The sequence below is a fragment of the Lytechinus pictus genome, chromosome 12 (genome assembly GCF_037042905.1).
Source record: "Lytechinus pictus isolate F3 Inbred chromosome 12, Lp3.0, whole genome shotgun sequence".
NCBI classification, from domain to species: domain Eukaryota; kingdom Metazoa; phylum Echinodermata; class Echinoidea; order Temnopleuroida; family Toxopneustidae; genus Lytechinus; species Lytechinus pictus.
Genome location: NC_087256.1, coordinates 24,516,331 through 24,531,678, shown reverse-complemented (window position 1 = coordinate 24,531,678; position 15,348 = coordinate 24,516,331). Strand labels below are relative to the sequence as shown.

The window sequence follows — 15,348 nt, the reverse complement described above, 5'->3', positions numbered from 1 at the left end:
TGATCCAATCAATCGCAACTATGGAAAGCCAGCAAAGTCAACATATTAAATGCATGTTTATTTATTAAAAAAATCTAGATATAAAAGTATATCCATAAATTCATTGATTTCTTGACAATTTGGTATGATCTCCTTTGCTTACAAAGGATATTTTGCAAATTTCCTGTAGAAAAAATTCTGACACTGATGGATTTCCATAGTTACGATTGATTGGATCAATCGTAACTCATTGTAAGACAGGGCCCTGGCCCAAATGCCAGTCATATGTCAGTAATGTGGTGACAGCATGCAGAGTTAAAAGACTTGAAGAGGATGCTTCGGCCTGGAGAGATCATCATGTACATGAAGACTTTTCCGAGAACTATAGTCTCAAGCATCAGGGGGAGATCCAATCTGCCCACTGGTTCTAATGACAGCTGTACCATTTTTACTGATGTGGTGTACTTCTCAGAAGGAAAGGACAAGGTGCATTTTGCATTGGTGTCTGATGAGCTGTGCCACAACATAGAGGCTGTTGTGGGATTCAACAAGATCTTAGTTAGAGATCTGAGAAAAAAACTGAGCTATCCTATCACAAACTTTCACTACTGGTCCGATGGAGCAGCACATCAATTAATTTTTTTCTTTAAGTTTTGCTAACACACTCTACCAAAGTCAAGACTTCAATGCAACCATGGAGCAGTTGACAGTATTGGTGGGACTATTAAGAATGATGCTTGGAGGGCAGTCCTGAGGAGGAGATGCAGCAAAATCTGATGTTGCCCAATGTCTCCGCAAAGACACAAACATCTTGTACATTTCTGCTGAAATGTTGAAAAATGAGACCCAATTTTTTAAAAGCGATGGATCGACTGCAACGCAATCCCCCAAACTCATAAAATCATCTTTTTGAGGACAGCAGCTGCAACCAAACTAAACATGTTGCACACCACCATTCCTGGAAAATCAAACAAAATTGTAGAACATTATCTTCTTCTTGGCACTGATACAGCCTAGCTGAGAGATAGGGAGTCACTCACCAATCGACGTTATCGCAAATAGTGCTTGTTGCGTGGGAGCACATATCGCACAGAAGATCACGGGAAGGAAACGGGGGCAAACACGTTTTCAACCGCGCTGATGCCATATAATGTCATATATTTTCTACAGTACAGCTTAAATACTCAGCCTCTTTTTAACCTGAAATTTCAAAGCATTTTTTCAAACTCAATCTGGGAGTTTTAGAATGCTTATTGTACTTCATGACTGAACCCTGTAATCATGGCCAACATGATGGGTGACACTGTTCGTAGATTTCATCAGTTTTCTACAGCTGAACTCAAGCATTTTTTCAAGCTCAATATGGGAGTTTTAGAATGCTTATACTGTACTTCATGACTGAACCCTGTAATCATGGCCAACACGATGGGTGACGCTGTTTGTAGATTTCAGCATTTTTATACAGCTGAACTCAAGCAATTTCTGAGAGAAAGGCAAGTTCCTGTTAATGACAAGAAACACAATAAACTTGCTGAAAAGGCCTACTGGGCAGAGAAACTTGGTTTGCCTGTAAACTAGTGTTGTTTTGTCAAATTCATGAGGAAGCTAAACTTGTGGCCAAGCTTAGTTCACAGACAGGGACCCAAACGGATTGTGGAAATTTGCAGACTTCCTTCAGCAAATCAGTGTTGCCAAGATGACCATCAACTCGCTTGGCATACTTGACTTCCCACAAGAAAATGTCAAGATGCTGTTTTCAGGTGCAAAAGGAGAGATAAGAAAACCAAATGGTAACAATGTGGATATGGCGGTTACTGTATGATCATAAGACTCGTTACTGGCTCTTCAACCTCTCCTTGTGGATGCTGTGACGACAGCTATGTCAACGATGTTAGAAGAGCTGAAGAGCTTGAAGCCTAGCAGTGTAGGATCGCCTTGGAAGGAGGACGTCGATCGGCTAGAGCAAGACGGTCAACGTGACAACGTCTGTATATTTTGGAATAGAGTAGACTCCAAATGAGCATACAACACAGAAGGGGAATGATCCACACATTCAAGTCATCTTGTGATTCTATAGAGTCCTCCACTCATATCATTATCTCAACTTCCGTTCTGACCACTGTTCCCAGGTCAATCTTTTAATCCACATCTCCATTCCCAAGACTTATGGAGAGTGAACTGACCAACATTTTTGTGTGGTCTCTCACGGACTTTGTATTATTATTTATCTGCTATCTTGATTATTTGGAGTCATGAGACATGAAATAAAATCCCCCAAAAAAGGATAAGAAAAGAGAGTCTAGGTCAGGGGGCAAGCATCCCAGCAGCGAGGCGTCTCGTCTCTCAGCCTGAAGGCAGAAATAAACAGCCGGGAAGCATATGGAGGATGCAGGCGTGAGGGGATGGTCTAGGTGCGGACTGTGTTGTCTCAATATGCAAATGTATTTTTTCATGGGGAAGATTATAGGCATCCGCTACGTGTATGTCATCATGTGTGATACCGTCTGAGTTATTTCGATAGGAGTTACTGTAAAATAACAGCCATAGTCACATGGTGGCTGGGAGGGAATCTGCAATGGCTCGGCATCAGGTACATATATCAGTTACTCCCCCTTCCCAACTGAAATCGAAGGAAAAGTAGGTCGAAAAATGGAAGTTATTTTTACCAATTATGGACAAATTATGAGATCATTATAGAGCTCGCTGCAAAGATGAGGGGATTACGATGAGGGGATTTCTTTACTGCGAAAATTTCCACACAGTGAAAATTTTCACTTTTACAGGAGACTAGATTTTGGGGTAGACTTTACCTTTTATATTCAATTTGGATCCTTTCTTTACAAAAGTTATAATTTATTCTAGATCAAATTGATATTTCAATTAGATTTCTTGAGAGATATGAATTAAAATCATTCTTGATCTGAGTTTGAGTTGAATCAATTGCGGTCACATAAAATCATCAGTTTTATTTATAACCAAGGATAATCTCTTCACGATACAGACTTAAGCAACAGACCTGGAAGACTTGGAAACCTATACCACTTTCACACACACAGAGGCAAGTTAGTATGGCGAGTTGTTGATGGTTTACTTTTTAGAAGCACTTGTAATAGTGTTTCATGGCAAAGACATTTCAAAGACATCTCAAGTCAACTTCCGAACTTGACATGGCTCGGTGCACTTGACCGCAAGCTGAACAGATTTGCAGCAACAAGTCATAGCATTCTGGAATTGCTGCAAGTACACTGAAGAGCTCATGAAAAAAATTCTTTAAAAGAGGAACTTGAAAACTATTACCAAAAAAAAAAAAAAAAATTAAAAATAGATGGATTCTCGACTAAAAGCAGTTAAAAATCTCAACATTTTCCCAATGCCAGTTCTGAAATAAAATGTACACGTCAGATCACTATTCCTACGTGAATTCTATTCTCCATCAAAAGTCTCTTTTCATTAAAAATGGTTCATTTTATAACATAATATAATAACATCATCATCAACTCAAATATGCCAGAGGGAGGTGAACCCTGCCATCCTGTTCAATGGGGACAAAGTCAGATATAAGACTTTGAACTTCTGACTGAAAGTCCTCATATAGGTCAGATCTCTTTGCATGCCTGCTTAAATACATACCTTCATACACAAATTCATGTATACCATGATAATCCAATAAATATTGAAATGTTTTAAGTGGATTTTATCCGCTGTGACAATAATTGCATACTCAACATTTTAAGAGGATGTATTCCTTGAGGCGATCGGGAACAGCCAGCTCCCCGACTCTATTAAGACGTGTCGGTCTGAGGAGCCTCCTGACGCGAAGACGGCACAGATGTTGGAGCGGTCTCGGGTTAGAGAACAGAGTCCGCAGCATGGTCAATCTCTCTAAATCCCTTGACATTTGGCTATCCCTCGGACTGGGGTGGTGGGGTATCTCAAAGGAGTCCGTCGCTCGCAAGATAGTATCTAAGATGACATCATCATCATCGTCATCATCTTTGTTGTAGATCTCCTGTTGTAACAACGACCTGCCGTGATACTCGATGTTGAAGTCTGCTCCGTACTGCAGCAAGAAGCAGGTCAGTTCTGGGTCATAGCGAGGTCGGCCGGGGTCAAGGGTTATATGATCACGGGACATGTGATACTCTATGGTGTGTACGTGATGAAAGTGCTCTCTTCCGTCCGACTTGAAGGCCACAAGATGAAGAGGTTTTAATCCTAAAAAAAATATAGCACAGACCAGTGTGATGTTGATACTGCATGTCAGGAAAATTACAGTACACACATAAATCAGATCTATCCCAGGAATCGCATAATAAAATATCCTTCTACTAGTAAATTACTTGTATAAACGTATAAACGCACTTTATCACAAAACGCTTGAAACAGCCTACAAGAATGCAATAAAACGAAACTTGTACAAATCCTGAAAATCTAGATATTATTTATGTATTCATTAGGTGGTCTGTCTCTGACAGATCACCTCTTAATTTTGTCAGAATTTTCTTTATTTATTTCTTTATTTCTTTTTCGCACCTATGTTTGTCGCCAACTTTTCTACAAATCGGCTATATCAATTTTGCTGAATTTTTCGTCATATATAAAGTCTATCACAGAAACGGCATACCTAGCTTTTCAAGTTCATCAAGTTATGATGACGTCATCTAGGCGCCATTTTGTAAAATGATTTATTTCATCATATCTACATAACGGATAATCAATAATCAGTCATATTTACATCAAATAAACTTTAGGTCAAAGGTTAACTGTCGATGCCATCAAAGGTCATGAAAAATTGAAAAATGCTCAAAATGGCCTATAATTAATTTTGGGTACGTTTCAGGTCATTTTAAGCATTTCTGCGCGCGTTTTCGTGCGTAACGGTGTTACGTAGCATAAATTTGCTGTTTTTTCTCTGTGTTTTCATCAATGATATAATTCTGATCAAATTGATACCTCAATCAGCTCTCTACGATCATTAATGAGGGAATGAGCACCCATTAAAGTTTGCAGCACGCGTGCCCGCGAGCTATTTCAATAGGCTCTATATGGGCAAAAACATGCCTATTAAAAATTCACTGTAGCTCTTCAGAACGAACGGGGACCCCAATTTTGAATCATACATATGATTTCATGTCTCATTGGACCCTAACGTATATTATGACAAAATAACCATTTTGCGTGTTATGACGTCATAATAATTATGCAAATTTGGCTCTAACTCCATGAATATTGATCAATTTCCGCCCAATTTTGGATATGTTGTAGCTTAGGTCTTACTCTTTCTAATTTATTTTTCATTTTGATCAACGGATCATCCTGAAAAATTGCAAATAATAAAGGCATGTCATTTTTACTAATTATGCGTGTAATCTCTATGGGACATGACTTTTTCTAAAAACTAGATTCTACATTCCTCTATTTCATGAGCCATATCTCCATTTTTTCTTGTCAGTTATCCCTGAGCTTTTAGTATGTTGTAGCTGAGATTCTAAGCTTTCGCCAGTGTTGCCTTCATTTTCCGATCAGATGCCGGGATCATGCCCGTATTTCACTTGCAAAATTGGATTTGAGATTCTCGTATTTTGCATACGTGTAAAGTCTATGGCAAATATTGTAGCTCAATCGGCGTCAGACTTGCATCTCATTCAGTCATGTGGGCAGGGGTTCGAGTCCGGGGGTGAACATGATTTTTTTTTTTTAAACTATCTTGCGCGCGATTATTTATAAGAATTCCAATGAATAATAGTTAAAATATTGCAAAATAAAACAGATTATAATTACTTTTTTCATATTATATCTATCTAATCATATCCGTCTATCTATCCGCTATCTATGTTATAAATCTATCTATCTTTCTATCTATCTATCTGTCTGTCTATCTATCTACCTACATGACATATCTATCTATCTGTCTATCTCTCTGTTTAATATATATCTATCTATTTGAATATGTATATCTTTCTATCTATCTATCTGTCTCTCTCTCTCTTTCACTCTATCTATCTATCGATATGTCTGTCCGTCTATCCATCCATCTATCTATCTATCTATCTATCTATCTATCTGTCTGTCTATCTATATATCAAGATATTATTATCTACTTTTATTCTATTAATCTATCCACTTATCATTTATATCTCCATCCATCTATCTATTTATTTATCTTTCTTTTGTGTATCTATTTAAATATGTTCTGATACGTATCTAATACGTATTTATCTGTTTATATATATCTATCTATCTATCTGTCTATCTATCTATCTATCTATCTATCTGTATGTCTGTCTGTCTGTCTGTCTCTCTGTCTATTTTCTATCTATCTATGTTCTATCTATCTACCTTTCTTCTATTAATCTATCCACTTATCATTTATCTCTCCATCCATCTATCTATTTATCTATCTTTTCTTATGTGTATCTGTTTAAATATGTATGTCTCTTATCTGACTGTCTATTTATCTTTCAATCTAATATCAACTCTTTTGTTTAAGTAATTATGTCTGTTTATCTACTAGTATTTATCTTTCTACGACAGACCACCTAATTCGTCCGCATGACGAATTTAAATCTAGTTTTATTTTATTTCATTTCCAGGTACACATTATACTCGTAACAATAATCAAATTCATTACATTGAAAATAATCATCATACAATATCAATACGATATTAGATGAATAATTTATGACCTGTGAATTTCAATGAAAAAATATCAAATAATAAAACAATAATTGCAAACAAACTGCATAAAGCCGGCCCTGGAGGCGGCTCAATGTAAGTGCAACACCCTGTTTTTAAAAGCTGTACTGACGCCAGCTCGGACCGAGTCAATCTCTGGATGTGGTTTGAAGCCACTGTCACTCCAGTTTCAGTTCTGCAATTGGTACGTGTATCAACCCAAAGTGACCTTTGAACTATTAATTTTGTATTTCTACAATGGGATTGACGTGATAGCGAACAATACTTACAGCTAACCACCCGTACAAGAACTATTCATAATGTTTACATGAAAAGTCAGGTGACTCGTGTCACGTGAATAGGCAACATGAAGCCAGCTTAAGTGTAGACACCCAACTGCAGGACTCGGACCATGTTTAACAGGGGGTATAATGATCCTGAGGCGGCATCAAACTGCAGGCGTGAAGGCAGTTCCAAAGCTGGCGTTGGAGCCGGCTTCAAACCTGACGCATGTGTACCAGGGGCCTGAGAAGACATTTACCTTTTCTATTCGGAAGGTTGACCTCAATATCGCGGCCATGCAGTATGAGAGTTCGTATAAGATCTGGTCCAGCATCACTTGTTTGTATCATAGCAAAGTGCAGCGGAGTATAACCAGTTGGATTAGCTGCGTTCACCTCGACCCCGTAGTCTAAAAGAGCCTTTGTCGCTTTCAGAAGGCCACAACGTACGCAGTCATGGAGTGGGCTATTTCCTAATGGGGTGGTGGGGGGGGGGATATGATTAAAAAAATAAATAATTTGGATTTAATAGCCATCGCCTCAATCGAGACCTAGAAGTAGTTTAGAGAAATTATTAGGAAAATGGATGAACATGATATCTTTATGACCCTGACACTTTTCCCATTAATACAATCACTGTCCAAGCTAGAGACTTCTTATGGCGACCGCACACCTTACGACTGGTCTGCGACCCGATTTCAGAATAAAATGTAGTAGAATTTGATGCTAATATTGAGACTTGGAATATCTTACCGTGTAATGTTCTAAATCATCGAACGAATACCTATGATCAAATTTGTGACTATGCTATCATCCTTCTTAGAATAAAAGCGAATTTAATATCTAGTCGTAATGACGTCATAGCAGTCGTACAATTGGCTACAATTTGTAACTAATTTGGTCTTTACTCCAAAATAAGGGCTTGCAATCTTTCAAAATGGTTATAATATTATTATTTCAATTAATTTTAACCTCAAATAAAATGATATGTTCCATTCACATCTTCAGAAATTGAGCAAAATGCGATTTGTTCCAAAATCGGGTCGCAGACCGGTCGTAAGGTGTGCGGTCGCTTTTAGTGGTGGTCACAACTTGACAGCAACAAAAAGTTTTATAGGCTGAGTTACTTATCTAAAAGCTGAAAGTGAATGAACATAGTGACTCTTAGAAATTGTCAAATCTTTGAAGAGTAATTTTTTGTAATCAAATATACAAATGAAATTACAATTCTTCGTTGCAAGGAGTTGGGTTTGAAACACTTATCATTAACAAGTGGAATGCCTCTGGCCGTCTCACCTGCATCACGCGATTCAATATAGCAGCAGTGCTGATTTTGAAAACTACTATAACTCGCACAAGATGTTCAGTGATACTTGGTTACTCTTATTTCCACGTTTTATGAACTAGACCAATACACTTATAGAGATATGATGGCAATTCAACAAATACCCCCAATGTGGCCAAAGTTCTTTGACCTTACATGACCTTTGACCTTGATCATGTGACCTGAAACTCGCACAGGATGTTCAGTGATACTTGATTACTATTATGTCCAGGTTTTATGAACTAGACCAACACACTTTCAAATTTATGGCTGTAATTCAACAAATACCCCAATTTGGCCAAAGTTCATTGACCCTAAATGACCTTTGACCTTGATCATGTGACCTGAAACTTGCACAGGATGTTCAGTAATACTTGATTACTATTATGTCCAAGTTTCATGAATCAGATCCATAAACTTTCAAAGTTATGATGGTAATTCAACAGATACCCCTAATTCGGCCAAAGTTCATTGACCCTAAATGACCTTTGACCTTGGTCATGTGATGTGAAACTCATGCAGGATGTTCAGTGATACTTGATTAACCTTATGTATAAGTTTCATGAACTAGGTCCATATATTTTCTAAGTTATGATGACATTTCAAAAACTTAACCTTAGGTTAAGATTTTGATGTTGATTCCCCCAACATGGTCTAAGTTCATTGACCCTAAATGACCTTTGACCTTGGTCATGTGATGTGAAACTCAGGCAGGATGTTCAGTAATACTTGATTAACCTTATGGCCAAGTTTCATGAACTAGGTCCATATACTTTCTAAGTTATGCTGTCATTTCAAAAACTTAACCTCAGGTTAAGATTTGGTGTTGACGCCGCCGCCGCCGTCGGAAAAGCGGCGCCTATAGTCTCACTCTGCTATGCAGGTGAGACAAAAATTAGTGGTGGTCATGAAGAATGGTGGCCAGATATCATCTGTGCATGTTGGGCCCGACCGCTGCAGCTATAACACTGAACAGGATCAAGGATAATGTCGGGACCTTTTAGATTTCCGTTGCTGATTTATTGTACTATTTTGAGGTAGTTTTGTTATCTGAATTAATAGAACAGATGAGTTTCAGATATTGATAATCCAAATGAAGTCATTATTTGCATCACTGTATCTCAGTATTCTCAGTATGTCATGCAACCTCACTTAAACTAACCTGTGCCTATCGATGACTTAGCCGCTATCTTCTTTTCTCGAGACAGCCTAAGAATGGTGAGAGCACTCTCTTCGTGGCCAAGTTGGCATGCAGTGTTCAGACAATTCATTCCAATCACGTCTTTCTTGTCAAGATCAGCATGGCCTTGTTGTACCAACTCTTCAATGCAGTCGCTGCGGTTCAACTTGGCTGCCATGTGTAAGGGTGTGGTCCCTCCTCGAAATGGCTCTGCAAACAAAGATGTGACATTCTTTTCTTACATTTCCTGTTTATACAATTTATACCCCTGGGGCCCATCTTACAAAGAGTTACGATTGATCCAATCAATCGTAACTCTATGGAAATCCATCAGTGTCATAAATTTTTCTACAGGAAATTTACACAATGTCCTTTGTAAATAAAGAAAAGCAGAGTGAATTTTTTAAGAAAACAATTAATGCATGAATACACATAGCTAGAAAATATTTTGAACAAACATGTTTAATACATGTTGACATTGCTGGCCGTCCATAGTTTGCGATTGATCGGATCAATTGCAACACTTAGTAAGATGGGGCCTTGTACTGACAAATGATAAAAATATGTTATTGAACACAAACATAAAGTGCAGGTTTGTTTGTTTGTTTTACTGGTTGGTGTTATTTTATTCATATTGTCCTTTGTGATTTTGTTTTCTTTCCATGGTGCAAAAACCATTAGGTGACCCCTTAATTTAAATTGTAGGTCTGGTTGGCTTTTGTCCCCAAAAATACAATTTGAAAAAGAAAGTTGAAAAATGAGATATAGAGTCACATATCAGTAGTAATTCAGGCCATTACATTTGCATTAAAAGCATACAATTCTTGAAATTTTACTTACAATTTTTAAGAATTTTAGTTTTTCAAGATAAAAATGTATTGAAACTTGTCTGTTTAATGTCAAAATATTTGACTTGATAAAAATCAGAAATCTCTGCATTAGCATTATCTTGACTGTCAATGAGGCCATAAATCAATAATAACCTACAATTATCATGTCTTTGCATGTACTTGTAATTTCAAAGATTCTATTCTTTCAAGACAAAATAAGTGTATCCATCAGATAAAAATTGTCAAATGCATGACAAAAGATTCTTCTTTTTACCAATATTTACAACAAAATTGAACTATTTCAAGCTCACTTTTGTAGACACCAGGCGCATTGAAGTCCGAAGTCTCCGCGTTAGCATTTGCTCCAGCATTGAGAAGCAGAGTCACACAATCTCTGTGACCGGCATGGGCAGCAAGATGGATGGGCTGGACATGGTACCTGTTCACACCACACGGATCAGCTGTATCAAATAAATTTTAAAAGAACGTGGAACTATAAATGTAGTAAGATTGTGGAGGCCGGGGGGGGGGGGGGGGTGGGCTCTTCTTGTCCAGTTTATTTCCACAAGCCTCAATCAATGCTATGGTCACAAATACCTTTACATACTGTACCATTTATAACAAGTGGAGTGCCTCTGGCAGTTTCGCCTGCATTCAACATAGCAGCAGTGCTGAATTTGAAAACGACTACAGAATAATTATTCACAAAAACACCATTCATATGATACCGGTAATAAAATACTATGTTCGTTGACCCTAAATGACAGTTGACATTGATCGTGTGAGCGAAGACTTGTGCAAGACGATCGGTGATACTTGATTAATTATTATGTCCTCATTTCATGAACTAGATCCATAAACTGTCAAAGTTATGATGGCAATGCAACAATTACCCCCAACACAGCCAAAGTTCATATACCTTGGTAATGTGACCTGAAAATCACACAGGATGTTCACTGATGCTTGATTACTCTTAAGTCCAAGTTTCATTAACTAGATCCATAATATACTTTCAAAGTTATGACATTTCAAAAACTTAACCTTGGTTAAGATTTCATTTTGAATCTTTGAACATAATCTAAATTCATTGACCCTAAATGATCTTTGACCTTGGTCGTATGACCTGAAACTCACAAAAGATGTTTAATGATACTTGATTACTCTTATGTCCAAGTTTCAAGAACCAGATCCAACTTTCAAAATTATGAAGGAAATCAAGAAATACCCCCTACATGGCCAAAGTTCATTGACCCTAAATGGCATTTGACATTGGTCATGTGACCGGAAACTCAGGAAGGATGTTCAGTAATACCTAATTACCCTTTTTGGCTAAATTTAAGAACTAGGTCCAAATACAGTACTTCCTTAGTTATGATGGCATTTCAAAAACTTAACCTTAGGTTAAGATTTAATGTTGACGCTGCCATTGTTGTCAGAAAAGCAGCACCTATAGTCCCGCTCTGCTGTATGCAGGCAAGACAAAATCGTTCGTATGGTAGTTGTAAAGGTATTTGTGAGCGTAGCATACATGTTAGTTGCATCTTGACTAAACAATAGTCAGAAAACAGCACAACTTATGACAAATAAATGTTCGTTAGTTGTTACTTGCAATATTGTCCAAACAAAGTCTAAAGCAATATGGGCAATTCCATAGGTTGGTGGACATGAGCTTAAAAATTATAATTCAATAGGTAGCCCATCTGAACTGTACATTTTAATTGTGTTTGCCTTACTTATACTTATTGCTGGTTCTTTAATGGATGTTGAAGGCTTGAGGCAAGAAATGGAATGCATTTGTTTAACATTTTTTGATTTACACAGCCCAAGCCAGATCTCGTACAGTTTAGTTAATACATTACTAATATACTGACCAATAAGTAAAAGAGGAGGAAACTTATTCAGAATGTTACCTTTAAACATAAACTGGTGTCTAAAATCCTACTCATATTATTACAGAACAGAAACATGAATCTTACACACTTTATTGAATTTTTAGTGACATTTATGTTGTTGACCATACATGGACAAAATGTAACGTAACCGTAATGTGAGTAACCACTTTATCTGCACCCCTAGTAAGACCCATGTGTTCTTTATTTTTTTAATTATATACAAAGTTTGTCTCCCTAATATACTTCTTTGAAATGGATATAATCAACTTTCATAAAAGCCATGAGGTCACTTTTCACTTACAGGTGTATGTCGACATTTCATTTTATGCATGTCCAAATCATGTAACATGAGTAACCGACACATTTCAAAGATTTGCCAGGAGCATAATAAAATTTCCCAAGTTTTGTTTTTAAATACAAAGGATAGTCAGACTGCGTACTTTGTTGTGATAAAGAGATGTTTAGTTCCTATCAATAATAATGGAGTTACAGCTCCAAGTATGAGTCAAGGTGTCTCCAAATGTAACGTGGGTAACCGTGGAATAGCCCATATGTGAAATATTGCTTATCAATTCAGGGAATAATTTTCCTAGTATCACATCACAATTTGCTCCACATTTTAAAAGACTGAGCACTACACAAAAAGTGTAATAATAGGTGTAGCAGATTTTCTACATAGGACTGTACATCAGATTGCAGAACTATGAACTTTTCTCTTATGACCCAAAATATATAAATCAAATGTTGTAAGCAAAATTATGCCCTACAATTTCTTTTTAAAAAGAAATTGTAGGTAATAATTTTGCTTACAACGAAATTTCTATTTGATCAGTCCATCCATCCTAAACACTAAAGCCTTTATAGTTGAAGATTAAATTTAAAACAGAAGATGAACACATGATTTCATCAAAGTCATGTCAGCATATTGTATGGTTTGCAATTATTTTTTCTATCTGGAGGTTGGCCTGGGGCTATACGGGCATGGTATGTCCCTACAGAGTTTTAACATAACACATTCTTACTCTGTGCTTGCCTGAGGTGATCTGCCTTGAGATGGTGTACTGATCTCCCTCGAGATTTATTTGCATAAACATTTTTTTTTTTAGAATTGTAAAAAATTAAGATGATTTGTATACAAAAGGAAGAACATGAATATAAATGACTTTCTAATTAATATAAATGAGCTATGAATAAACATTACTTTAATTTTACTATTAATTTCTAAATGCTAAACCATTGAGAGTGAATCAACTGAACCATTGAATGAACATGAAGAAAAGAACATTGTAACTATTGCATGAGGAATGAAAGGCAGGAGGTGAAGGATGGCAATTTAAAGACTTCTTTAATATGTATTATGAAGCAGAGAGGAGATAAAAATGTTCAGCATGACTTGAGATGATAAAAGGAGTCACTATACATGTAAGTATTAGAAGTGGAGAGATCAAACTCAAAGTCAAGACAAAGGAAAGGTAACATCAAAGGAAATAATTCACATTGATTATTTGTGTTCAAAATAAAGTCTGTTTTTGATATATGTCAATACAATAAATGCAAATCATCAAATGACTGACTTTTTAAAAAAAACTTTCACTTTGCCTTTGGCAGATTTTAAAAAGTTGAATCCAAAAATAAAAAAACACGATTGAAAGACGTTCAAACGGTTCAAAACAAGTGAAACTGAAATGACAAATGTTTAATCAAGAGAGACTAGACAGAGTGCAAGATGATTTGTTTTTATGAATTCAGTTCTAAAATAACCAAAATCAATAACACTCTATTAGTATTAAGTATCATACCTCCATTGTCTAACAACAGCTGCGCAATCTTCTTGTGCCCGTTCATCACTGCGGCCATCAGCGGCCGCTTGAAGTTTTCCCCACTCGCAATCTGTGTCATCGCATACGCCTCTCCTTCCGGGGAGGCTCCCTTCTGCAAAAGGTCGATCACCGCATCGTCATCTCCAGACAGACAACATTCTACGAGTGCTGTATCCAGTGCTCTTTGTTGATTTACTCCACGGTTTTCTTGGAAGAAATTCATGGGATTATGAAGCTTCTTCTTGGACATGATTTACTTCAGATGGAACTAACTAAATTAAAGAGTAAACATGATGGTAATTTGTGTTCTAATTTGGCTCAGGCAAGGAAGAAAACAATGATGGTATGAGTGACGAGACAAAACATCAAAGAAATAAAATGCATAGTATCCAAAGGAGCTATGACCGCGGGATCCATTCAGTTAATGGTTAAGTTGGTTTACCTTATCATTTGGCTAAACTCGTTTGGGCTACTATCATTTGATCCTATCGCCGTTTGGCCTACACTACACTAAGATCTAATCTATACCCACTTGATCCAAATTTTTCATTTAGTATAATCCATGCAGCTAATTGGTCTAATTTGAAGTTCTGTTAATAAAATAAACAGTCCATAACCGTATAAAGTGGATATCAGACGAAATGGTCTATGACCTATATGAGAATTGGACTAGATGAAAAACTGACTGCTAGTAGCCTAAGTGGCAATTTCAATGTAGACCATAAGATATTATTAGACGAACTGGTTGTAGATCATTTAACAATCCGAGACCAATCGGACAAAATGGTGGGAATCGGCTTATCGGCACGTTGGTGGTGGGAGGTATGCGGCGTGCGGACCAGGAATACTATTCAGTTGTGAAAAGTTCATAAGAGAATGGAATCAAATTGCAAAATGAGTGAAAAAAAGTGGAAAAAAATATATACCTCTTCTTTATTTCCTTCCTTCCTTCTTTGATTCTCTCTTTCTGTTTCTTTACTTTTTTCCCTCTATTTTTTTTAATTCCAGATGTGGCACTAATTGATGGAGAGGTTAATAAATTTATTAGCTGTGTATTAGGCAGCGTACAACTAACCGCACATAGGTGGAGAGGGGATTAGTGCCACTCTGATCCCTCCAAAAAAAAGTTCGTGATCAAGAAAAAAAAGTATTAAAGAAGAAAAGGGTATGATATTATATTATTTTGTAAGAACTCCTAATATGTCAAAATCTATCACAAAATTAGATTTTCATTTTTAAAAGACCAATATTTTCGTTCACTTGCGACTAGTAATAAATAGTGTCCTATATAACCCAATTGTAGCTCACTGCATCGACCACGACTGGTGTTAAGTCTCATCCTCGACCAAAATGTTTTTTTTTTTTTT

General features: G+C 36.8%; 1 protein-coding gene across 1 annotated transcript; it reads right to left on the bottom strand.

Annotated features, from left to right (window-relative positions):
- Positions 1 to 633: 633 nt before the first annotated feature.
- Positions 634 to 14,335, bottom strand: LOC129272605 (ankyrin-1-like). Its single transcript, XM_064107745.1, has 5 exons — positions 13,961 to 14,335; positions 10,581 to 10,730; positions 9,422 to 9,649; positions 7,196 to 7,408; positions 634 to 4,194 (listed from the first exon to the last, which is right to left on the bottom strand). Exons 1-5 carry the CDS (start codon positions 14,229 to 14,231, stop codon positions 3,701 to 3,703), a joined length of 1,356 nt encoding a protein of 451 aa, XP_063963815.1. The 5' UTR covers positions 14,232 to 14,335; the 3' UTR covers positions 634 to 3,700.
- Positions 14,336 to 15,348: the final 1,013 nt, after the last annotated feature.